At 35.8% G+C, this 27357-nt stretch overlaps 1 protein-coding gene across 1 annotated transcript in view; it reads left to right on the forward strand.

Annotated features, from left to right (window-relative positions):
* Positions 1-237: 237 nt before the first annotated feature.
* The window catches only part of LOC106669153, a 51080-nt gene continuing 23960 nt past the window's right edge, over positions 238-27357 (forward strand). The window contains exon 1 of the mRNA XM_024228644.1: positions 238-386. Coding sequence (XP_024084412.1) covers positions 238-386 — 149 coding nt within the window. The remainder of the gene's footprint in view (positions 387-27357) is intronic.

Below are 27357 nucleotides of genomic sequence, written 5' to 3' on the forward strand. Positions count from 1 at the left end.
CCAAAATCTGGTGAAATAAAACCACAGGCATGCGGCACGCGAATTAATTCTTAGATGGGTCAGCTGCAAAACTTACAAAAGAATTACTGGAAGGCAACCGTAACCGAACCAGGATTCTGGTTGGACTCCTGACAGGGCATTAGGTTTCCTTATGTTCTCGTTAGCCCTTAAAAGGACATGAGGATCATTAACGACCGTACCTAACCTTTCGGCCCTACCGGACGTTTAATTCTCAAGATGAGAGATGACGCACCTCCGCTCACGATTAGATGGGTGCTACAGCCGCAAGTTTTGGTGGAGAAGCCGAGACGGACCTCACTCTCCGCTTGTTCATTCCTTGTGGATGGGGCTGCATTAAGCACCAAACCGTGTGCCGCTCGGATAGGGTAACCTCAAGTGGCCGAAATACATCAGCCAGGGTCGTCCCGCCGAGCTCCCTAGATAGAGAAGGCAACCCCAGAGCATTGGGACTCCTCCAGCGTAAGAACTGCCGGATCCGCTCCTGCCGCGGTTTTGTTTAAAGTACTCCTGACAGGGCATTGCCAATTAGAAAAGCACATGCACTGGATGGGAGTACTGACAGGAGAAACACTGTGCAGATACTGCTTGGAAGAGGAGGAGACCGCAGAACACAATTTATGCTTCTGTGAAGTCCTGTACAGGGTCTTGCACCTTGGGCAGGAAAAACCGTAGGTAAGATCCTACACTAAGGAACCGCCGGTAAGGCTATGGAGGTTGATTGACAATCTGAAGGTAGCCAGTTAGTTATAGAAAACAGAGGAGCATAATAGATCTACTCAGGTCGAGGAGCAGATGGCCTTGTGGCTGCCTCTTTTATCTCTATCCCTCTCCCCTATGGTAATCTATTGGAACCTGTTTTTGTATTGGAATCCTGGGTCTCTTGCAGGGTTGGAAAATGAACTTTGCGGCAATGAGTTGACATAATTGAATTTATTGAACATTGTTGAAGATATAACCAAAGTACATTTTCTATCTTGCTAACTTTTTTTACAAAAGAAAACTTGAAAATATAATTTGTGAATGGATACGGAAAAAACATGGTTTTACTTGGTAGAAAAACTGTTATTATTGGTTAATATAAATAAAGATTTTATTACTGTGTTTTATAAATATTCTTTGAGAGAGTTGTTGCTAATTGTCAGCGATAACAATGTATGTTATACAAATGTATCACCTTATTATCAAAGTGAAATATGTTTTATTTACATGGGAACTTTTACGACTTGGGTTCTACTTTTGTTCGAAAATGCATATAAGATGATTCATATAAAGTGAGGAAAGTCCCCTTGCCTCCGGACTCCTCTCCATACACCGTTTTCCCCGCTTTCTTAAAACTATGTAAATCCCTCAGATTACACGGATTTCCCACGAAAACAACTTGGGGGGCGGAAAACAATACACACGAATGCAATACCTCCGGCACGCCACCTGAGCCGAACGGAGCAAATGCGATATAGGCCGGCTGTCGGTTCAGCCCACCACTTAATTAACACATTACTTTCGGTATTATTGATTTGTATGATGAAACGAATGAGTTTCTCATAAAGGATTTACATAGAAATCAAATAATCGATAAATGCAGAAGAAGCCCAGGTGTGCACTTTTTGTAGATTAGCACTACTTAACATTTGTAAAAGATTAATTAGTTTAATTCCTGAATAATTAGGACAGAATATACTGCAGGAAGATCTTAACATTCCTTATATTTGATATTGTAAATATTAAATTCGATTGAAATAAATTTTATCAAAAAGAATAATTATAGTAATAAGTTTACTAAATTTAACAGGTTTTTTCCAAATGGAAGATGCTTAGAGAAGCAAACGAAAATTATATTGATTAATGCAACAGACATTAAAAGGAAAAACCTAGGAAGATTTTAAAAAAGATTAATCAGACGATTGATAGTTACAAATAATAGTTCACTCTATAATCTAATAGTAAATATTAGTTTTTACTCCAAATATTATGCAAAATAAGTTTATCTTTTTCAATACAATTTATATAATAGCATGTACATAAATGACTACTATATTCTTTCTTTCAATATTTCTCCCTCACCCTCATTCATTCTCTCTCTCTCTCTCTCTCTCTCTCTCTCTCTCTCTCTCTCTCTCTCTCTCTCTCTCACTCCCTCTCCCTCTATCTATCTATCTATCTATCTCCCTCCCCCTCACACTCTCTCTCATTCTCTCTCCCTCTATCTATCTCTCTCCCTCCCCTCTCTCTCCCTCTCTCTCTCTGCATCTACTCTCTTTCCCTCTCCCTTTAACCGTTTTTTCTGGAATATATTTTAAAAATTCTTTCTATTAATCTATCTGTCTTGTTGTCTCTTTCTTTCTCTTTTCAAAGTTTTTCCTTGATATATTTTGTCATTATTTGTATCAATTTCTTTCTTTTCATCTATTTCTCTCTCTCTCTTTTTCTTTTTCTCTCCTTTCAGCTTTTTTGCCACAATCTCTCTAAACATTTTTTTAATCTTTTATAGCACTCACATTCTCTTTACCACCTCGTTTCTGTATCTTCTTTTCTGTTCCTTTAATCGATTTTTTCTCTACGGTTTTAATTCTCTATATCACTCTAGATCTCATTCTTATCTTTTATCTTTCTTCTTTTAAAGTTTTCCTCTATAGTTTTTATTATTATTTGTAGTACTTTTTATTTCTCTCTCTCCCTCTTTTTCTTATCCAATCTCTCTGTCACCCAATCTCTCTCTCTCTTTCTCTACCTAATCAAAAAAAATTCTTAATAAGATTATTCAATAAATTTCAAATCAAAATTAGGTGATCTTAAAGCGCCAGAAGATCTATACCATATTATTGAGAAATCTATTTTTTGGTCTTAAAAGAAAATTAATTCCTATCTCCCTTTGATAAACAATACTAATTCCATTTACGTGTTCTTGCGTGTTTTCCCCCAGGTAATAAGCAAAATTTTAAAAACTCGGTCTTTCACTTTATTAAGGTAATTATTAATGTGTGGTGTTTAGTGACCGTTAGTCAATGATTAATCGGAGATCGTGAGATGCGGTCTGGTGTGACGTAGGATTTAGAAAAACATTTTCTTTATCGTGCCAACGTTTCGATCTTTATAGATATCATCTTCAGGGCCTGGGATTTATAAACATTGTTTGAATTTTACAAATGCATGTAGGATGTGATTTTTTTAATCTAAAATTTCTACCATCGTATAAATTCATTTTTTTTCACATCCTACATGTATTTATAAGCCCTGAAGATGATCGCGATAAAGATCGAAACGTGCAATGAGGAGGCGGACAGCCTGGCCAAGGAAGGATCAAATACTGAGTTCGTCGGACCACAACCGGTATTACCCCACTCTTTAAGCACAGCAAAAGAGAGTATAGGTAGCTTGGGCATGAAACAATTCCTTAAGGAATGGAATATGTCCCCAGGATGCAGGCAATCGAAGGAGTTTCTGAAGGAAATCAAACCTAAAGAAACGAAATGGCTACTCTCTAACTCTAGGAGGGGAATAAGGAGGCTGATAGGTATCCTAACGGGCCATTGCCCCTTGAGAAGACACCTCTTCATAATGGGTACTCTACCAGACCCCTTCTGCCGCTTCTGCGAAACAAAAGAAGAAACGGCCCGACACTACCTCGCAGAATGCGATAGGTATGCTAGGGAAAGATTTAATACTTTCGAAGGAGAGGACATAACCAAAACACTCCCCAGGATAAAATGGTCCAAAATCCTGGGGTTTGTGAATAGGTCCAATAGGTTTATGCAGGACTCGTGAGCCGACCAGGTCCCGGACCTTTTAGGGATGGGGTACGGGCCTACTCAGGCTTTTAACCCCTCGGGTCCTGGTTGCCCGCCCTGTGTAATATATATAAGATCGAAACGTTGGCACGATAAAGAAAATGTTTTCTAAAACCTAAAAAAAACTTACGTCACACCAGACCGCATCTCACTATCTCCGATTAGTCATTATTAATATACAAATAAAAATAGTGTAAAATCTAACTAATACATAACTATATCCGGAGCAAATATTAAATACGTAACTGAATAATATTTTGCCGTATTGTAATAATTTACATTAATTATAACATTGAGTAAATTTATAAATAATTATGATGATTTAATATATTACAAAGAGTGATTTTATATATTATGGTTTATTTTTGTTTATGTAATATCTTAACTTTGTAAGGGGTACTCCTCAGGGACAATTAAAATAATAGTAATCGAATATCTAATCGGTCAGAAACGAGATAAGCATATCGTAGAGATATTTCGTCCTACGTAAGATTTACATTTCGATTTTTAATACTATATGCCAGATTTCGTAAAACGCCTTCTCAAAGTCTAGGAACTCGGCATCTTTAAATAAAAAATTTCAAGACGCAATTTTTTTTGTTTTTTATTTCAATATTACCTAAACCACATGCGTATTAAACGAACTCTTTGGCTCCTTGAGGCAAGATAAATTACATTTGTATTTTTCCAAGTTCGTCTTTTAAAATTCAACACTTTCTCTTGCTTGAATACCCGCGTTGTTTGTATTTTTCCAACGGTGTCGGGCCCGGGGTTACGCTAGACTGGATGCGAACCGGCCGCCTGACGAACGCAGAGGGTGGGCGGTGTACCCTGTACAAATATCCGTACGCCGTCCCTAATCCACCTCCTAACAAACAATAACATCACGAGAACCGTTGTTGACTGATGTTCTCGCTGGCCAAACATTCCTTCATCAGTTATTCATCCTCGTGGGGTTTGGGGCCGTTGGTAAATTAGAAGATGTAAAAATTGGAAGACGTAAGATTATAAATTATAACTTTTCCCAATGGTCTATCAATCAACTAACATATATTAACCAAATGCAACAGTTGCTGTGTTCTTTAGGCTTACTTCAGAGAGTGCTTTATTATTTTATATGTAGACCTTCTCACAATTAAAACCGCTTAGAAAAATTCAGTTATGAAATTCCTAGATGAGATAATCTTTACAGGACATGGCCTTATTATTACATCTGCGCCTGTGGGAGGGTTGCGGCGAAACGTTTTGTAATAAAGCGGAAACCCTTGTAACGCGGAACCGGTTATGATTGACATGTAATAAAGGCGGAGGCACACGGCGCCGTCATCGTGTTGAGGGGGCTACGAGCGAAACTATGCGAGCCGCGGATGGCGTAATTGAGATGAATTCGGATCGGCAGTTGTCGAGGGGAGGCCGGCATCTGCCAACAGCACTTGTTGCCAAATAGAACAAACCGCAGACTCGATCTGGAAAATGGTAATTTCGAAGTCGAGCGGTTCTACTCCACTAGTAACTTCTTTCCAACTTACTCTGAGAAACTTATTGTTGTTAATCACGATAAATACACACTTTTGGACAATACCACTAAAACTGTCTTTACTCATTAACTAAATATGACTTCCCTACCTTAATGACACAAATTATGTAAAATCAGTCTTTAGAAAACCCTATGTAAAGAAGATATCCTGAACAAAATTGAATAAATTAATAAATCACTTGTTTTCATGTTCAATTTACAATTTAATAACAAAATGTATAAAGCCATACTTGTTTAGGGGTCATAATTGACCATATTAGTTACGTCAGTTAATTATTATTTTTATCTAAGGTCTTGGTTGAGACGGGTTTCGAACCCACGACCTTCGGCTCAATACGCAGCCGCTCTAACCAATTGCGCTACCGTGACTTCGATCTATTCGGACACAAACTCCCCATCTCAACCCCACCTTTTGAATTTTACCTCCTTTTTGCCATTTTTAGGAAAGAAAATTAGAAAGGTTGTAGATTGAGAGGGGGAGTTAGTGTCCGAGTGATCGAAGTCATGAGCGGCGGCGTATTGAGCCGAATGTCGTGTGTTCGAATCCCGCTCGTGACACTAACTTTTTCATTTCAACCAAAATCTTACTTAAAAAGATTTTTTAATCATATCTCTTTTCCCTATCTTTATCTCAGTGTCTCACATCTCTCTCTCTCTCTCTCTCTCTCTCTCTCTCTCTCTCTTTCCCTCTCTCTCCCTCTTTCTCTGTCCCTTCCTCTCTCTTACTTCTTTTTTCTCCCTATTCTATCTCTCTCTTTATTACTTTATCTATTCCTCTATCTATGCATCTATGTATAATTATGTCAATCCATCTCTCTTCCTCTCTCTCTTTCTCCTTCCCTCTCACGCTTTCTTAAAAAGTAAGCTAAAAGCTAAATACGCCGCTGCTCTACCACTTGAGCTATAATGACTTCGTGACTCTGACTTTCTAACCTCAACCAAAAAATCTTACATAAAAAGAATAATCAATTGAATGAAGTAACTTGGTCAATTGACCACTAAAACATAAATGGATTAGTATATAGTATTACCCAGTATTTTCTTGACATTGTTCCAGGTTCAATCGTTTAGATAGAAAGTTTTCATTACTGTGATACTATAGGAAAATTATTTTCCCTCCTTTTTTGGAAAATTCAAAAAGGTGGGGTTGAGATGGGAACTTAGTGTCCGAGTGGATTGAAGTCACGATAGCTCAAGTGGTAGAGTAGCGGCGTATCTAGCCGAATGTCGTGGGTTCGAATCCTGCTCGTGACACTGACTTTTTTATCTTAACTAAAAACCTTAATTAATTGAAAGATATTAATTCCAAGCGGAGCACAAAAAGTAGTGAATCTAAAAAATATACTGACTTAAGAAATTGGTTTTTGTAGCCGAAAATTCTTACGTCAGAAAATAAATTTTAAGATGCTGGAAATGCATTTGCATGTCATGTATATAACAACTGTAGAGAAATGAAAACGAGGTTTCAGATCAAACGTTCAAACCAACAAGAAATTGATTGCTAAATTTATTGCATCTACATAGAATTGTTTGATAGAAATTTTTTCTAATGCATACTGTACTAAATATATACTATTGTGTATTTAATACAGTGTCCGTTAAATTTATACGGCATGTTTACAAACTTCCGAAAAAAATAATAATGGATATTTTTTTATGTAATAAAATATGAAAAAAAGAGTAAAGTTATTGACGTGTATAGACGATAAAAAATTCATTGGTTTGCAGAAAAATTTTCAGTAATATCACTTTGTTTTTGAAAATAAAATGCATTGACAAGATCTTTATCAGTATTTAGAATCGAATCCTTTGCAAAATCATTGTTGCAAGTCAAAAATTTATCAACATTATTTACCGCTGTAAACATGTCTTTAACACTTGGGTGAGAAAATTCGTAGGGAACGTTTTCACTTATATCTGCAACGATTTCTCCATCCGTTATATTCCCATGAGTTGTAAGATTCCAGTCGAAATCTTCAAGTCTAAGAAAATCAATAAGAAAATCTCGAGTGGTTTTTCAATATCGAATCGATTTTCAGAAATGGAATAATTGTCAACCCCGAATCTAGCATATCGGTAACAATTCAAAATCGTTGATTTTACACAATTCCATATATTTGCCGTCATGATACCATCCAGTATTGAGAACTTCGGTTCTCTGTTTTTTCAATGCCGTTGATGATTTGTAAAACTAAATGATTTCTGAAATTAACTTTCACCGAGTTTTTCACTGCCCTGCCCCATCAATCGTAGCTTCGACGTTATATTTGGAGGAAAAAAAGTTCTCAGTCGCTTGACAAGATTGAGTGGATGGCTGGGCAGCTATTCAGAAGAAGAAGAATTTTCTCTTTTATAATTGTTTTGTTCCATTTCTGCAACCACTTTTTAAAATGTCTCCCATCTTTAGATTTGAATTTTTGCAAAGTTTTTACATTTTTAAATAGCCTTGGTTTTTTACATATTCGGATCATTAACAATTTTAATTTTTACACTGCAATTAAATTTTCCCAAACGTAATATTTCTTTTGAAAGCTTTCCGCCACAATAGTAGTCTTTTTTAAAGATCTTTTCAACTTCATTTGCTTTGGTTTGTAAAATCGGTCCATTCATCGGAATGTTGGCACTCTTTTGGGCCAGGATGTGGACTTTTTCGAAGTTTTTTTAGTTTAGCCAGTCCTATTCCTATTCTACTTTTAATTATTAAAAATATTTGAAATATTCACATGACTAACCTCTAGTTCCTTCACCAATTCTCAATTTTTTCCCCGATTTTGCAATCTCGAAATTATATAGATTTTATTTCACACGTAAAACTTTGGCCGTGTAACCTTCATCTTTGCACATTTCTTTGAACAACTGTGACAAAAAGAGAAAAGAATAACGGCACTCTATATAAATTATTTTCTTGGTAAAATTAGACCGGATTTTATTATAAGCGATTTATTTCCCCTAAAATGAGTTTTTTACTCACTAAGAGCGGTACGTTCTCACTAATCATGTTCTTACATCCGGACATTAAATTCTATGAAAATCGGTCGGGAACAAGTAATCCTATTTTTTTAAACTTCAATGATTTCGACTGTATTCTAAAAATGGGAAAGGAAAACAAGCGTAAATAAAGGCGAAATTACAACTATTTTGGCATTAGAAAAACAAGTACAGTACACTTTATATTTCTTCCTTAAAAACTGGCTGTTTATGGACTTAATTTATGTTTAGTTTATTCGTGGCGTTACCGAATGAACGATGTACAAGTTGTAAAATCAGAAGTGGTTTTGATTTCATAGTTTCACGTCCGCCTAGTTAGTCGCAATTGATTTTAAACAATTTGTATATAGATTTTATTAAATTAACATGCGTTCAAAAATACATGAAATGTAATAACATGTTCGTTTTAAAAGAATTTCAAACAAAATATCCGACCTTTTATGACTTGGTGAAAAAGTTAAGTTATAAGTTTTTTTTAATTATTAGACATTTCGTGTAACGTATATAATATAAATAACATATAACGTATATATATATATATATAACATCGCAAGTAGAGATTATTTGAAGATCGTAAGATGCGGTCTGGTGTGACGTAGTTTTGGAAAAACATTTTCTTTGTCGTGCCAACGTTTCGATCTTTATTGAGATCATCTTCAGAGCCTGGGATTTATAAACATTGCATAATTTAAACAATGTTTATAAATCCCAGGCCCTGAAGATGATCTCAATAAAGATCGAAACGTTGGCACGAAAAAGAAAATGTTTTTCTAAATCTACGTCACACCAAACCACCTCACGAACTCCAAATAACCATTAACTAATGATCACTAAGTACCACACATCACAAGTAGTGTTTACTTGATTGCTTGATAAAATTTAAAAGGCAAGTTTTGTGGCTACCTTATAATTAATAATGGTAATAATGTTTAAAGCACGGGGACTGAAGTATGTTAAACACATGGTTTATATGTATTGCGGGTCATTAGCCTAATCGGAGCGCCGTATTTTCGGGGCTATTATTTCTACAATTGATCTATCTACAAACAAATCTAAAATGGTTATATATTTAACGTACTGGATAGATCGTTAAATTTTAAATTATGTTAATCGGAATGTTCTCTTGTAAGAGATAAATTCAAATTGTGGGTAATAAATAATTTTTCGTGTTTTTCTTCTAACGTGACATCAGACGGTTATTTTTCTCTTTTCAAGGTTCCGAGAGAACCGCATTGACCCCCTGTATTTTCACAAGATATCGACGAGCCCATCCCCTCCTAAGACGTCCTCCTTTGTATTAAAATAAATATTTTTTTCTATTGACGAAGAACCAGGGAGGATCCGTGTGCTGTGGGCGTGGCAGGAGCCGCCTCCTGCAGATCCCGCCTCCGATCGCCGCCCACATCGCTCCTTTCGTCTTGGCTGCAGTAAACTCCCAGCAACCGGGAAAGCAATATCGCTTGCTTACGATAAGAAAATCAGAGAAGAAAAAGAAAAAATATGGCAAAAATCAATAACTGATTCACATTAACACAAAAAAGCAATTCGTTGAACAAATAAACCAAAACTCCTTCACACCACCCCCATCCCCGCTAAAAATTTAAAAATATTTATTTTCAACATTTTTTTTAAAGTGAACTTCTTTCAAAATTGCTAAGAAATAATGTTTAAAACACGGGGACTGAAGTATGTTAAACACACGATTCAAACGTATTGCGGGTCATTAGCCTACTCAGAGCGCCGTATTTTCGGGCTTACCTACAAACTATAATTTTTGTATTATTAATTTTTTTAAATATTATTTAAATACATAATCAATAAATTTATCTGGACGTGGGTAAGCATGTACGTTGGGAACTATAACAAATTTTAAAGATATGAATAAAATATAGTGATAAACAAAAAGTAAAATTATATTAACCCATACATTTAGCAGTAATAATTGACTGTATTAATTATTTCAATTAATCATACTTTTTATATGGGTCTTGGTTGAGATGAAAAAAATTCTAAATTTAAATTATTCTCGATTAAATAGTTGATATAAGAATTATTACCATTTCACCTGTACTCATTAAAATCCACACTCACTTCAATTAGTGCCAAGTTATGAAAAGTTTTTAACATTTGATTATATAAAAATAACCCAAATGGAAATATCAAATAAATATTGTTTTTATCAAGAATACAAGTCAAAAGTATGTTAGTCAAATAACATTCGAATTTCCAATAAGTCGAATTTTTTTACCGAGAGCCTAGACGGGATCTTGAGATAACTAATTTCACAGCATAAAAAAAGTATCTTCTTGAAAATTACAAGATAGTTTTAACAAAATATCAGGGATTGCATATATTTTTACCAATCGCTCAAGCACTCTCTGGGAAGTAAATGTTTATATTTTGCGTGCTAATCAAAAAATGTATTCAGATATTATTCCATTCTTTTGAAAAAAAATACCTTTTTATTTTTACAAAACGATAAACTAAAAACAATATTTGACATCGGAGAGTTTGATTAATATAATCACCGCCAGAACACCAAGCACCAACAAAGTAAAATACAAACAAAAAACCTTAATTGATGAAACATTTTTGCCTACAAATCAATATTTCTACAAATACAGTAAGATAACTTCTTTCATACTAGGTAATGATCTACGGAAAGATCTTTACATAAAATCCATTCGAACAACGTTTTTTAGAACTATTTATAAATTCCGAGATTAATAGATCATTTCTGCATCATTCGAAGAAAAAAACAACATACGATAATATAAAAACAGTTATTCCTGATTTCGTTTATTAAAAAATAATAAAATTACATTATAAATTGAATGGAAATGACTTTTTAGACTTTAAACTTTTTTGACAGATCGGTTGGTTTAAATCGGTTATTAATTTTGATCTGAAGATTATGCTGATATGATATAATTACCTATGGCTAAATATATTTATTGTGTTGATTAATTGAACCTTTGCTGATAAAATGATAGTTCTGAAAAACGACAATATGAAATATAATCACCAGTGGGGCCGGAAATTAGATTATAAGGTTAGGTAGATATATTTAAAAAACATTGAAAATCAGGATAATTTAAAATAAAACAGAAAAACTCTTGTTCCATTAGATTCATTTGTCTGCGGTGTTAGTTACATATGTATTATCTGTGTCAAGTGATATTACTTTATTACTTTAATAAAACGAAATAAATATAAAAGAAAAAATTGCGATGATATAATGTAAAACGTATAAAAATTCATATTCAATCGGTCGATGAGTTTTATCTAATGTTGCAGGGCTATGTTTACGTAGTTACACCGATTTTCTTAATTTTCTCCTCATTTAACCACATACAAAATTGCATTCATGTTCAAAACATTCTTTTTAATATAGCAAGATATGTATTACACCTCATAAAGGACTAATACTCATAAAATGTACGATATTTTCTACTGTTTTTTTTTTCAAATTTCATAAACAGCAGATTTCGCGGCTTCCCGAACAAAATCAAGAATGTCTGATCTATATTCTCGTTTAATACTCGGATCTATATTGTAATTAATATAAATAAAAAGTAAATAGAAGTTAAAAATGCATATAGTTTGAACTACCAACAAAACCCGAGTGTCCGGTTTATTTTTGTCTTTGAGTATATTTTGCTAGTCAGCGATAAGTTAGACAAATCAATGATGTACTGCAAGAATAAAATTGGGCCAAGGGCTGATCCTTGTCTAATTCCATCGGCTTTAATTTCTTTACTTGGCATATGCATATGTATGTCATTATTTTAACAATTTTGCTGTATAATTGGCTGTTTTTTTGTCAGTTGGTATATTTTTTTACAAAAAAAAATATTTAAATTTGTTGACTGAGTCGTATCTCTTGCAACATGAGCTAACTCATAACTGAACTAAAAGTCACATGAAAGACTTTACTTTTACGTTAATGGGAATATGTATTTGCATTATTAATTAAACTTGAACATATACGGTTAATAGCAAATTTTACTCGGCGCCGTTTTTCTTTAAAATGTTGTTGAAAAGAAAGTTGTTGATGGTGTCAAGTAGACCTCAGTAACTAGTGTTTTCACTATTTTGCTATTTTCGATATTTTCTCTTCTTAACTCTTGTCAGTATTCTTTCTTTTTCGTTTGTTCAATCTACCAAATTTTGTTATATGTCACAGGCTTGACTGTTAATATTATGTCACTTTAAAACAGTAGTAAACGAATATTTAACTTTACAAAATATATAATGCCACCCGTTTCTTCATACAAATAAAGTAAATTGCACAATATTACGCAGGTAACTGTTTGAAATACGCAGACATATGCCCACAATAAATGTTTGCACTGAAGTTGTCATTGTGAAGAAAGAGTACTAGATGAAATTAAGTAAAGGAAATAATTAAAAACGGCGCTCATGACTGTAAAGTAAAGGCCCCGGGTTCGAATCTAGCAGCCTTGCATTGGCACCCGACATACTTATAAATTGGCTTTTTTTTTTTTTTAACCGGCACCCTGAGGGTTGATATAACCTCTGCTGTTGCGAACTCTCGTAAAAAAAATTACACAAAGAGTATTAATTACGTTGTTATAAATTTTGGTTTAATGATATTAAAATAAGTTAAGTCTAAATGATATACAGACGAAATTGTTCGTTTATTAGACATAAATAGAATGGCGCAGTGTTATTTTAAATTTGTACGTTTTATATGCAATTTGATGCAATTGTCGTTCTGAAAAATCTGTATTTATCTTCTTTTTTTGTAAATGCTAATTGTTGCTTTATCTTTGTAAAAATTAGTATTCCTCGATCTTAATACTTTGCCAATTCTCGCTGTATATTTCGAAAATATTATACATTCTCTTGTTTTTCTCTTAAAACAATTTCAATTTATTTCCACGTATGGAGTTTTGTAAAAGATAAATGTTTCTTGTATTTTATACTTGTAGCATAAAAAAACAAGAGAAAAAGAGGAAAACTTGGTAAAAAGGGAAAGAAGGCCGAATTTGAATTTGAGACACTCGCCGAGGGAGGGAATTAGCATAGGCCCGATAGGAAAAAAGGGGAGCTAAGAGTATTTTCTTAAAGGCTTCTTTCTTTACTTTGCTTTCTCCAAGTTTAAGCCGATATGCATTCATTAGGGGCTTCTTTTATCCACCAATGGGAGGACAGGCCGGTAATCTCTCTTTGACAACACTACTTTCCTCTCTCCTGGAAATCTCCTAACTTGTAAATGAGCTCCTATAACTCCCCTAAATAGGCAACTGTTGAATATTTAAATCCTAAGGCTCAGGAAAGCTTTGGCCGGGTGCAAAAGGTGGGGGGACAACAGATAATTTCTTTCTTTTTTTTCTTACACAATTTGCCCGGTTATTTCTTCCAGGCACGCCAACCGACGCCTTCGACACGGCAGAAAGCAATAAACCAAACTTGGGTAATGCAGATGTTGCAAGAAAAAATTTAATGTTAACACGAAGGATCAATGTTAACAAATATAAGCTATTTCATTTATTACTATTATAAAAATTATCAGCACAGCTAACGTAAATCTAAAAACACATTAACTTCAAGTACAAGCAGGTAATAAAAAAGCCTACCACAAAATAAAGTGAAAATACTCGGATATTTTGATGGCACATTAACCTTGCGCTCAAAAAAGTCAATTGTATAATTTGGACGTACAAAACGAATAAAAAACAACCAATGGCCTAGAAAGACGTCGTAAACATAACATTGACTTTTGGCAAAAACGAAAAATAAGCATGTAAAGAGTTAACGAAAAATTACATAAGATTTAACCAAGATTAAAAAAAAAAAAAAACAATTCAACGTTCACGTAAGATCAATCAACATGCGATGAACGTAAGTCCAAATACTAAAAGAAATTTTAAAAAATCAAAAGCGAATCATTTTGAAAGTAGCTGTATGTAGTGTAATTAAATATGTTGACACAGGAAAATGAACGCGAGAAAATATGTAAACACAGAAATTACTGACAACAGGGGAAGAAAGATGTATGGATTCAGACAGAATGGGAAAGAGAGATCGAGAAAGATAAATAGATAGAGAGAGAGACGAAGAGATAAAATAGAGAGTAGTAAAGTAATGGAAGTAACAAACAATTGGTGAGAGATAGAGAAAAACGAGAGAGTGGGAGATAGACTAAGACAAAAAAACAGATATGACAATGACAGAAAGAGACTGACACAGAGAAACAGAGAGTAACAGAACTACTGAGATAGATAGATAGAGATAGATAGATAGATAGATAGATAGATAGATAGATAGATAGATAGAGAGAGAGAGAAAAAAAAAGAGAGAGAGAGAGAGCTTAAGATTAGTGTGATATAATGAGACAGAGACGAAGACTGAAGAAGAATGTGAGAGGGGGAGATGATACAGAGGCAGAATAAGAGGACGCGAGAGCGAGAGAGAGAGAGAGAAAGAGAAAGAGAGAGAGAGAGAGAGAGAGAGAGAGAGAGAGAGAGGGAGGGAGAGAGGAAGAGAAACGAGTAAATGAATATCGTTCTATTTAAAAAAATCTCGCAAATTTTTGCCGTGAACCACGAGACTGAAAAGAGGAAGAAAGAGAGTGTTCTAGTATAAGAGAAAAAACATAACTTATGACAGCACAAATGAAAAAACAAACTCAACTACAAAAGCTACCTCAACGACACCCTAGTACCAAGCCACTACGACTTGCTCATGACGCACGTACAAAAAACTATGCAACAGATTAGTCTGGCAAAAAAGGAGGAACAATAGAACAAGACCCAAAATAGTAAATCAACGAAAGAATTATTACGGACAATAGCTGGCCGTCTTCGAATGGAAACTCTTCTACCTGAACCATAAGTAACTCAAATTATATGTGGCCATGGTAAGATTGCAAGTTACTTGTACATGTGCAAAATAATCCCAAGCAAGTCCTGTTCGTGGGAGCAAGTTTCGGTCCAGACGGTCACGCACTTACTGTATGAGTTCTGAAAATTTCACACTCACCGAACAACTTATAAAAGAATTATATCAGTTTTTAGACAACTAGCCTGGATTATGTTAAAAATCAAAACGTTTGCTTACTTAGTGTGAATATTTTGAAATTTAGATTATTTTTATCGTAGTCATTAAAATAATGCTGAACCGGCATTGGTCAATTATTGGTTCCGCCTTCACTGTTGGACTACTTAAACTTATTTCGGTGTTGCGCCATTCAGTGAGGAACGATTTATTTGGTATTTATATTAACATTAAAATGTTTACAAATGCGACTTTTAATTGAATGTAGTGTTGTACGTATAGCATGAAGAAATAAAGCAATTTAGAACACAAACACACACACAAAATAAACACTTCACTGAGTTTCACATAAATTGCTATAATAAAAACGAACTGACGAAAAAACACCAAAAAAATCTGACTGGTGTTTTGTTAATACACCGAGAAAAAACAAAAAAATTGCCAAAACGATTATAAAATGAAACGATGGACAAAATAACACAGAGACGAACTTGATGAGAAAATGGATATATGGACGAAACCTACGAGATTCAGTCAATGATAATGATATCAATCAAAGTACATAAAAGTCCACCGGTAACTTTGACTTTGTAAATTTTCTCGATTGTGTGAATATAGAAACGTGGAGATAAGACGATAGGTCGATAACTCATCATTTTAGCGAATAGCCTTTAAATTCCAGTTGATCGGAAGGGAGATCTTTCCTTTTTTGCTCCTGTTTATACGAGTGTACCAAGGCTAAGTTAATGAATCGCTTTGTGTGATCAGGTTTTCTTCGAGATGAGATAGGGTATTTGACGAGGCGTTAACATAAAGTAAATAAGGTGTGAGGCGAAGTTTTACCCGCCGACGCCTCCTCACACCCTCGGACCCACTTCTATATAAATGCAATGAGCCTCTCCGATCAAAGCCTCAGACTCAATTTAAAAGGAAATGAGTCCATCTATATTTGACAGCGGTCTTCCCGACGTTATTGAAACCATCAGCCGCTCAAAAGCCGGCAACTTTATTGGGACCGGAGCCCAGGTGAATTTGCTTGGCCGCCCGTGTTCTCACCTGGCACGGGAATACAAATTCTGATGGGAAATGAAAGGAGAAGCTCCCTTGGCGTTAAATTATAACGACTTTTCATTCCTCTCATACAGATCCACATTGGATCTTCTTCCTCTCACACAGACCCACATCAACACCTTTGAGCGACTGATTAGAAAAAAAACTGGAAAAACATTCTCTAATTTGTTATAAATTTATTAAATTTTGTTGCATATAAATGTACCAAAATAAATTATGTCAGAAATAATATAACAGCAACGTATAATAGTATAGTTAAGGCTATCGCACGCTACGCTGGATGACGGATTAACACTATGATTAACAAAGTACACATGCCTTGCATGCTCCTGCAATTTAAGCCATAAAGTTATAATTTTCTATTAAACAGGAATAAATTATCGATTATAAATTAACTTAAATGTTAAATTAACAGTTATTTAAGTCATCACTGTTATGTTCCACTTTTTTACGAGCCAATATTTTTTCAACTCAACAGATTTTCACGACTAAAGAAATAATATTATCATAAATTTTTATGGCACAATTAATATTATGAGTAAGGGAGCAAATAAGAAGTAAGAATAGCACCAGGGAAAAAGACTACGTATAGGTCATACATGAATAACTCACGGGTACCCTCTGGCCGGAAAGCGGACCGTGTCGGTGCCCATTATGAAAAAAAAAAACGGTTCGGCATATTTTCAATTGTAGAAGTGTTTACAGGCAATATTTTGATATATCGTCGAATCAAGGTCCTGTTAGGATTAGAACAAGATATTTCTCGGGCTATAGGAATTTTTATATGCATATAGTGTTTGCATTGTTTTTATGTTAATTGATTGGAATGAATATAATTTATTAGTTTTTCTTTCTATGTAAGGACTTGGTTGAGATAAAAAAATTCAGTGTCACGAGCGCGATTCGAACCCACGACCTTCGGCTAAATACGCCGCTACTCTACCACTTGAGCTATCTTGACTTCGATCCATTGGGACACTAACTCTCTATCTCAACCTACAACCGTTCGAATTCTTCCCTATTTTGCTATTTTTAAACGTCGTGTAATCGGGATTGGATTCTCAGCGACTTAAGAAGTGGACACGGGGAGCTGCTTAGTGAAGTGAAACTTTTTTTACTTATTAAATATTAATCCATTATGCGTTTTAGTGGTCAATTGACCAAGTTAATTCTTTCAATTAATTTTTCTTTCTATGTAAGGTCTTGGTAGAGATAAAAAAGCCAGTTTCACGAGCGAGATCTAAGTCACGATAGTGGTAGAGGAGCGGCGTATTTAGCCGGAGGTCGTGGGTTCGAATCCCGCTCATGACACTGGCTTTTTTCTCTCAACCATGACCTTACATAAAAAGAAAAATTAATTGAAAGAATTACTTTTTTCAAACGGCCACTAAAACGTAAATTGGATAATTTATTAGCATGAAAGGAAGGAGTTGCTTATCCCCGCCTCGAGGAATATCGAATACTCCGGAGTGAGCGTGTGAGTCTGGAGAGTAAAAGTAAAAATAATTTATTAGCGAGAATGGAGTGGGTTCGACACAGCCCCCGAAGAACATTCTGGCGGCGTGAATCTGCCCACTCTACTACGTTTAATTATTCAGAAATCGTGAAATGCGGTCAGACCGTTGATGTATATAATTGACAACCTGAAGTTCAAATAATAGACAAATAATGTACAATATCGACATAGTTTTCATACTGAAGGAGAATGTCAGTAGGATATTGAGACGCTTAAACAGCTGCAGGCTGAAAAATATGGCGTAAAAGAAAGGAAAATAAGTATAAACACGCGGTGGGCCGGAGATGAACTCAGTTGTTTATCGGCCAATTGGACCCACCCTACCTATCAATATAATGTTATCAAAGATATACAGGTAGGAGTCCTTTTAACTAGCAGGAAAATTTTATATGATATCCCTAGATATTGTTCAAAATCACTAATTCAAAACAACTTGAGAAAATCTGCTGGCCTACTAAAAAAAGTCGAACAACCGTTAGCCACCAGTCGATGGTCGAGAAAAACTGTCTGTTGAACCAAAATCAGATTGAGTTTTGAATTATCAAATTAAAAGACGATGTAAAATACAACTCCCATATCAAAAATTCTTAAAATGAAATGTATTTTGCGACCAAGTGGTGTAGAGAAGAAAAAAAAGCTAGTATCGTCAGTCATCTTTATCCCTGTTCTAGGTTGTTTGATGTTCACCTACGTTCCAATCAACAAAAGAACAAAAGGAAAGCAATTACCCAAAGAAAATTAACCTCAATGGAATACTAAACGTTTTAACACTGTCCTGTGTAGGCCAGTCTTATACCCTGGCTCAGACATCAAGTTGGACTCCGGGACCTTGAAGAAAAACTTGAATACATGACCTGGGTTGACGTGGGCATCAGGTACTTGCTGACGAGACTGTGCACACGACTGGGATATTACGTGGACCGCGTGTCTTTGCTGACGAGGCACTGTAAGAGACCTGGATGACGTAGACTCTCGACTTGAATCTTTCCATCGTTGATTGACGATAAACAAAAGGTCAGCAGTGTAAAGTGTAAATACGAGTGGTGCAAAAACATTTCCTTGAAGAACACCAGAGTGGAAAGGATAAAAAGAAAACACATAGAAGAATTGGACTACATTAAAATAATGATTTCAAGACGTGGTAATAGGTAAAAGTAAGAGTATGTAGTGGTAAGTATTTTCTTGTACACAGTCGTATACGTGAGAAAATCAAAGAAGACACAAATACTGCGATACAGTGGGAGTAATGATTATATTGGGTTGTCCGGAAAATAATGCAGGATTTTAAGTTTTCATTAAAAAAAATCTATATAAAATATTCTGTTTACGTTTACAGGATTACTCATTTGTATGAATGTCAACACTTATTAATCCTCTTCCAAATGATATTGTTTGTTTACCTCTGTAGCATTCCGCTACTTGGAAATAATTCAGTCATCCTTATAATGTCAAAGCGAGAATTTCGTACGATTTTCTTTTACGAGTTTAAACTCGGCCGAAGCGGAGCCCAAACGGCTAGAAACATTAACCAAGTCTGGGGCGAGGGTTGTGTTAATGAGTGCACTGTGCAAAGGTGGTTTAAAAAATTTCGGGAGGGAGATTTCAGCCTTGAAGATGAAGAAGGTCGTGGAAGGCCTTCCTCTCTTAATGATGATGTTCTGCGATCAGTGGTGGAAGAAAACCCCAAAACAACTGTTCGAGAACTTGCAGAGCAACTCAAAGTCAGTAAAACGACCGTCGCTGACCACCTCAAGGCGATTGGAAAAGTGAAAAAACTCGAAAATTGGGTTCCACACTCATTAAACGATCGCCAAAAAAATCAGCGCTTTGATGTTTGTGCATCACTTCTTTGTCGAAACAAAAATGACCCATTTCTGGCCAGAATTGTTACATGTGACGAAAAGTGGATTCTCTACGATAACACTAGACGTTCTGGACAGTGGCTCGACAAAGGAGAAGCTCCAAAGCCCCCAACTCATCAAAAAAAGGTAATGGTTACGGTATGGTGGGCTTCATTTGGTTTAATACACTACAGCTTCTTAAATCCTGGCGAAACCATCAATGCTGAATCATACTGTAACCAAATTAATACCATGCATCAGAAATTGGCAGTAATGAAGCCCTCTTTGGTCAATCGGAAAGGGCCCATTTTGTTGCATGACAACGCTCGACCACATGTGTCACGTGTAACGTCACAAAAATTATTGGAGCTTGGCTATGAAACTTTGCCTCACCCACCCTACTCTCCGGACCTCTCGCCTACTGACTACCATTTTTTTAGACACCTGGACCACTACTTACAACACATAATATTCAAAAATCAAACGGAACTGGAAAATGCATTTATTGACTTTATCAATTCTAAAAATTCTGAATTCTACTCAGACGGAATTAATAAGTTACCAACACGTTGGAAATTATTTTGATTAAAGAACATTGCTTTAAAGTAACTAGTTTCTTTTTTTTTGTTTAATACCAAAATCCTGCATTATTTTCCGGACAACCCAATACAATTGTGTTGATTATAATGAATTGGTAATGACGAAAGTCGGAACATTTGGTCAGGAATAAAGAAGAGTTCTGGAAATAAGCTCTTTGAGATTACAAGCGGGGAGCAAACCGATGAATTTTGAATCATATAGATGACATTCATACGGTTCACATTTTATCAGTTTTAGTAAGCCGAAGTTTTCTAATAAAATCATTTTCTCTTTTACCCAATATGTTTTAGCCTATTAGTTGCATGATTTTAATAGTATTAGTATTATACTCTTAAGTACATTTCGTGCCGAATTGTAAAGTATTTTCCCGATGTGCGGGGGGAGGAAGGCAAAAGTCCATTTATCTTCTAGAGGTACCGTCCTCGGATCAGCCCCAGGCGCCGGTGATCTACGTCTTGCCGGCACTTCCACTCGGCCAGAGGTGGCATAAATAAGCCGTAAATTAACCGGAAACAAGGCCGAGTAATAAAAGAAAAGCCCCGCCGAGGGAAAAGAGAGACGGGAGATTTGTGGCCGCTAAACGCCCGTATTGTATTCAGATTGCAGCCGTGCCTAGCACTTGTAACCGCCCTGGTGTTTATAAAATTTCCAACCGGTTCATACCGAGGATCACCACATTCGCAGGACATCAATCTTTCCCTTATTTCCCGCCCCTACAGTTTTTTTTGTCTTTTTTTTTAATTTGAAAGAGTGCCATTGCAAAGAACGCACGTGTTACAAAAAGATACAAATTCTTTAAATTATGTTTTCTTCAATTAATGTTTCTACTTGTTATAACATGTGTGGGATATATATATATATATATATATATATATATTGCAGAGCTTATTTCTTACTTACTTCTTACTAACTTTTCCATGCTTTTGCTAATATAGAAAAATTGTTTAATTACAAGATACAGAAGTTTATTTGTCGATTAAAACATTTAGTAAAAAAATAATTAATTGAAAGTAATTCTTGCCATACTGGAGGGAAAAAATTCCAAGAAAGAACTGGAGCATTGAGCACATGCGACAGCTGGAATGGAGAAAATCATAAGATTAGACCCCTCCACCAAATGATAAGAGAGACAGCGGAAAAAACTATGCATAACATCATTAGATAAGAAACAACAACAAGAACAACCAAATGAGAAAATATCTATACTCATAGGTCCATGAACAGTCCGAGCTATAGTGGACAAAGTACCTGATTAGTTTGTTCTTTCCTTCTTTTCTTTTTTTTCTTCCTATATTGTTACATGTTAATCTTAGCGTTTCCCTGACCTTTTAATTCTGGGTTGGTTACTCCTTGTACCCATAATTGTTATTTATTTATTAAAATATTGTATTTATTAGAAAGTGTGTTCAAAAGGATTAACCAGCAAGGGGGAAACCTATTAGAGTAGATAAATTAATAATAATTAAAAAAAAATTCCCTTCTTCCTTGGGTCTTCCCTTTCACGTTAAGCACAATAAGATCCCCTAAACTTGCATCCCATTTGAATTAGTTTAGTGGCCGTGGTCCGCCGGTATGGGGTCTCCCTTAGGTACGGCGGGGAGGTGGATGGGAAAAAAAAGGTCCATGAACAGTTTAATTGAATTTCATCAAAACTTCTGGGCAAACACAAGTACTAAAAGTGGGAAAAGTCCACCGATGAAAGTAAGACACAGGAAGGTTCAGGGACAGGAGTATAGGCACACGAAGAAGAGGATGCCGTTGCAAAGAAAAGGGTTGCAACATCACTGATAGGTCCTGAACCCCTTGTTGTTTTGTGATTATTCCATCAAGGGACACAAATAATCGAAAAGTCTCCAGTTGAGATTCGGAAAAAAGCAACTACAGAATTATACAATGTACAAGAAATATAATGAGCGGATTGAATGAAAAAAGATCGGCATCAACCAACATGGTATGTACGTACGGATCGTACAAGGCAGATGAGCCCCAACCTTAGCAATACTGTAGGACTACATTTATCCGCAGGTGGAACTACTTTGGGACGTATAACCAAAGAAGAAATCACTAAAACTGGGCCTAATCCACTTTCTTGATGAATTGTTACTCACCGATGCACAATGAGTACAGAACAATAACTTCAAAGGACGCAGTATGGTAGATTCCCCTAAATTTAAGTCTACATGTACATCTGCAACGGGTAGTTCATTAGGTGTTGCGGATGAAGTATCAAACCACTTTTCAATACCGTTTTGTTTTTTTCAAATTATAATGAATTAAAAAGCCATGAGCTACGGGAAATATGAATCGGGAGGTTGTCCACCTCGGCCCCCTTATAACCTATTTTTTAGCAATATTATTCAATTTAACATTATTTTAATTGCCATGGTTTTTAATTAAAGTATTTTCGAATAATCATTGTGAAGTAATTATTGTTTTTTTTTCTTTCTTGCATTACAGTTCATTAAATTATCTTAACGCCAACAGTTTGTCTGCAGAACATGGGCGACGAAAAGACACAAAAGCGGACACACAACACAATGGACGAATGGGGTGGCAGGTCCTTGATTTATATTTTCACCCCTCTCCCGCTTTATTCTTTTCTACCAGGGCGATAATGTTATTTTGAGAAGGAGCCCGGTAAATCCCGGCCGGGATTTGTGGTTTGTCATAAGGGATCATTGATGTCGCCCTGTTGAGAAGAACTAAAGGGGAGAAAAGGGAAAGAACGCCGGGCTCTGATGACCTTATAAAAAAAGAAGAAGAAATCCCTCCTGGGGGAGGAGAAGCTCCGTCTTTTTATTTTTCAATTTATCACGATGACATTTTCACAATTTTCACCCGCTTTATACCTTTAAATGGGGCTGTAGTAATTTGACAAGCTTAGATTTTACGTTTAATAAGGCTTTAATCGCTTCGGAATATACAGCTTGGAATTAAATAGGAATTCTCTTGTCGTTTATGTTAATGGGCCAACGTGTTAATTGCTGCTTTACGTGATTGGGTTTTTACGAGAGGCCGTGATAAAGACATTTAAAGGCGTCGTTTAAATTCAACGCTTACCCTTTTGCTTCGTAATTGAGAAATTTGTTCACAATCGTAAAAATGCGCTACTAAATAGCCATTTAAAGCTACTATTTACATTTAGTAAGTAAAGTTATTGTATTATTTCCAATACTAATTATTAGTAATTTCTAAAATGATCGTACATAACTAACGTAAAAATACTTATAAAGTACACATAAAGCTACACTGCAAAAGGTCTAAATACAATGAAACCCAAAAACTAAACGACCCGTCAACAATACAAACACAAAGAATTTAATACAAGAAACACATAGATCAATAACAACATAATGTAACACGCAGAAATTTTTAAAAAAATTGTTCATTTCAATTAAATACAATTATGCATAATTCATTACAATTCATTAATAAAATTTCAAATATAGCCCACAATGTAGGTAAAAAAAATCTACCTGGTTTCTAATCATTTGGATACTCATCACAAATCCTATCGAACCATAATCTTTGCGGACGATACGGCAATCATCTTAGCAATAACAAGCAAGACGTAGTCACAACTACTCAGATCCTTCAGTAACACCTTACACTATTCAGCTTTCCAATATACTCTGCTGCTAAACATTCCATTATACTCCACAGGCAAACATTTTAATGTATTCCGCAACCAATCATCCCAATAACCTCCTCAGCCAAACATTCTAACCCACTTACTTTCATCCCGATAATTCTCGGAAACAATCTTCACAACTTCCTATAAAGTCTCAATGGTCTATAAAGGAGAGGAAGAGCACAGGAGAGCATCAGATACAATGATATGGCACACAGATGGCTCCAAAATAAACGAAGTCGGATCAGGCGTTTTTTGTACAAACCTAAAACATGAGCAATCAAACTCATTAAGGAAGTACACTTCGGTCTTTCAAGCAGAAATACATGCCATCAATGCTTGTGCCCTGGAAAATCTTAAAAGAGGTTACACTGACAAAAAATCGTCATAAGATCAGACAGCCAAGCAGCCATTAAAGCATTAGCATATAAAATAATAACATCAAAATTAGTCAGTGAATGCATCCAAAATCCCCAAAACCTGGGGAAACACAACAACCCGATGATATCTGGGTGCCAGGGCACAGGGGAATTTTGGGTAACGAGAAAGCAGACAGACTGGCCAGAGGAGGATCCAAGACCATACATAGGCCTTGAACCTATTCTTGGGATAACAAAAACAAATATAGAATCCTCCATCGCAGAATGGATCCAAACAATACAGAAGGAGAAGTGGATAAACTCTAGCGATGCTAGACATAGTAAACTTATGATGAAACAACCCTCACCGAGACTGGCAAAACACTGCTGCAATTGGAGAGGGCTAAACTCAGATGAGCGGTAGGACTACTAACCGGTCACTTGCATCTGAGAAAACATCTACACAACATGGGTATATACAGCGATGATCCCATTTGCAGATTATGTAATGAGGAGGAGGAAACAGCCACTCATATGATCTTCGAATGCGAAGCAACAGCTCAATGGAGGTTTAACCTAACATTGGAAAAAAATGTAGGGAATCAAATTGCAGGAGCAACAGCCAATGATCTGATACTTCTAAGAAGAAGGATTGAGTCTATTGACTGAACTAAGGAACTAAGAAGGTACAATAAGCCAGAAGGCTGCAGTGCCTGGGGAATACAAACCCCGCTTCCTAGTATCCTTTTCTATCATACCATACCATCCCGATAATTACCTTCAACGTTTCTCACCGACTAAAGAAACATGGCCGCGAACTCTATTACAATGATAGTGATAATGAGTCTCAATGATTTGCTGCCATTGGGACAGATAAAATTATTTGAATTGCAAAAAAATTGGATCAACATTTACGCAAATTGATATCAAACCCCTTTGGTTTGTTGGTGGTGGAAATGGTTTATATCTTATCCCAGGAACATTCAAAATGGCGATATCCAAAAAGACTGCTTGATATTGAATGGAGAGTGTTAATGTAAACCCTGGTGAGGTGTAATGGCCGTTGGACATAAATGAAAAAGACAGTTTCAAGTGTTGACACGGCCCTTAGGGTGGTAATAACGCTTTTCACCCCTCCGTTTCGACCGGGTAGGATGGAAAAAAATATAGCAGGGACAGACGTGGACGACTCTGACTCATAATAAAACGTATAATCTTCTCCTTACGATTCGCATCGCTGGCTCTTGATGGGTTTATGATTGGGACAGTGGGACGTCGTCGGAGGGAAAACAAGAAAATTGTCTTGGACAGAGGAAATCGAGGAAAATGATATTGCTTTAATGCTATAACGTATAAGGCAATACATTTTGATATCCTATTGTCATAATTAGATAATGGGTTGTAAATGTATCAACTGCATTAAAATAATACCCGCAGAAAGAAAAAACCCAGCTTTATTCATATTATAATTCTTGCCTAAATTATTAGTGGTTTTGATATTGAAGCCTTTAAAACAATCGTGTTACATATTTTTGCAAAATACACAAACTTCGTTGTAATAAAGTCAAGTAGAACAATATAGATTTTTGAAAAAATGTTTTCTTGCATAGAACATAATAAAACAGCTTCAATCAATCAAGGTTTGCAAGAAAAACATGTTTGTGGAGGAAAAAATAGTTGGACGTGTTTTACTTAAGATGACGCCAATGATACTGGAATGATTGGCTGCATAGGATATTGGAATGTTGGGGCTGCAGGGCATATTGGACTGATTGACTGCAGAGGCTATTGGAACGTAGGGGAACTATTGGAATACTAGGCTACATAGGTAACTAGAATATTTGACTAAAGGAGATATTGGAATGTTGGGGCTGCAGAAATTTTGGAAGATTGGACTGCAGAGGATATAGGAATGCTGGGACTGCAGAAGATTTTGGAAGATTGGACTGCAGAGGATATTGGAATGTTTGGCTGCGGTATATATTGGAATGATTGACTGCAGAGGCTTTTGGATTGTTGGAGTGAGGAAAGTATTGGAATATTTGACCACAGAAGATTTTGGAAGATTGGGCTGTAGAGGATATTGGAATGCTTGGAAGTGGAGGATATTGGAATGCGGAAAATATTGGAATTCTAGACTGCAGAAGATATAGGAATGTTGGGAGTGCAGAGGATATTGGAATGTTGGGGGGGGGGATATTGGAATATTTCACAACAGAAGATTTTCGAAGATTGGGCTGCAGAAGATATTGGAATGCGGAAAAAGTGGAATTCTAGGCTGCAGAGGATATTGGAATGTTGAGGGGGAGAGGAAAATATTGGAAGATTTGACAACAGAAGATTTGGGAATATTGAGCTGCAGAGGATATTGGAATGTTAGGACTGCAGAGGATATTGGAATATTGGGGAGAGGAAAATATTGGACGACAGAAGATTTTGGAATATTGAGCTGCAGAAGATATTGGAATGCTGGAGAGCGGAGGATATTGGAATACGGAAAATATTGGAATACTAGGCTGCAGAGGATATAGGAATGCTGGGCAGAGGAGGAAATTGGAATGCGAAAAATATCAGAATATTTGCCTACAGAGATTATTTTAATTTTGGGGTGCGGAGTATATTGGATCGTTGGGCTGAGAAAAAATTGGAATGATTGGCTGCAGAGGCTGTTTGAATGTTGGTCTGCGTACAATCTTAAAATGCAAGGCTGCCGAGGATATTGGAATGTTGGGCTAAAGAGGAAATCGGAATGTTTATATGCATAAAATATTAGAATATTTGACTGCGGAACATATTTTAATTTTGGGGTGAGGAGTATGTTGGATTATTGGGCTGCGGGGATATTGGAATATTTATCTACGGAGGGTATTGGAATATTGAAGTGGAAAATACTGGAATGTTTTGCTGCAGAGGCTGGTTTAATCTTGGGGCGAGGAGTATATTGTAATGTTGGGCTGCATAGAATATTGCAATGTTTGGCTGCAA

The sequence above is a fragment of the Cimex lectularius genome, unplaced genomic scaffold (assembly GCF_000648675.2).
Source record: "Cimex lectularius strain Harlan isolate CLEC.00 unplaced genomic scaffold, Clec_2.1 scaffold241, whole genome shotgun sequence".
Lineage (NCBI taxonomy): Eukaryota > Metazoa > Arthropoda > Insecta > Hemiptera > Cimicidae > Cimex > Cimex lectularius.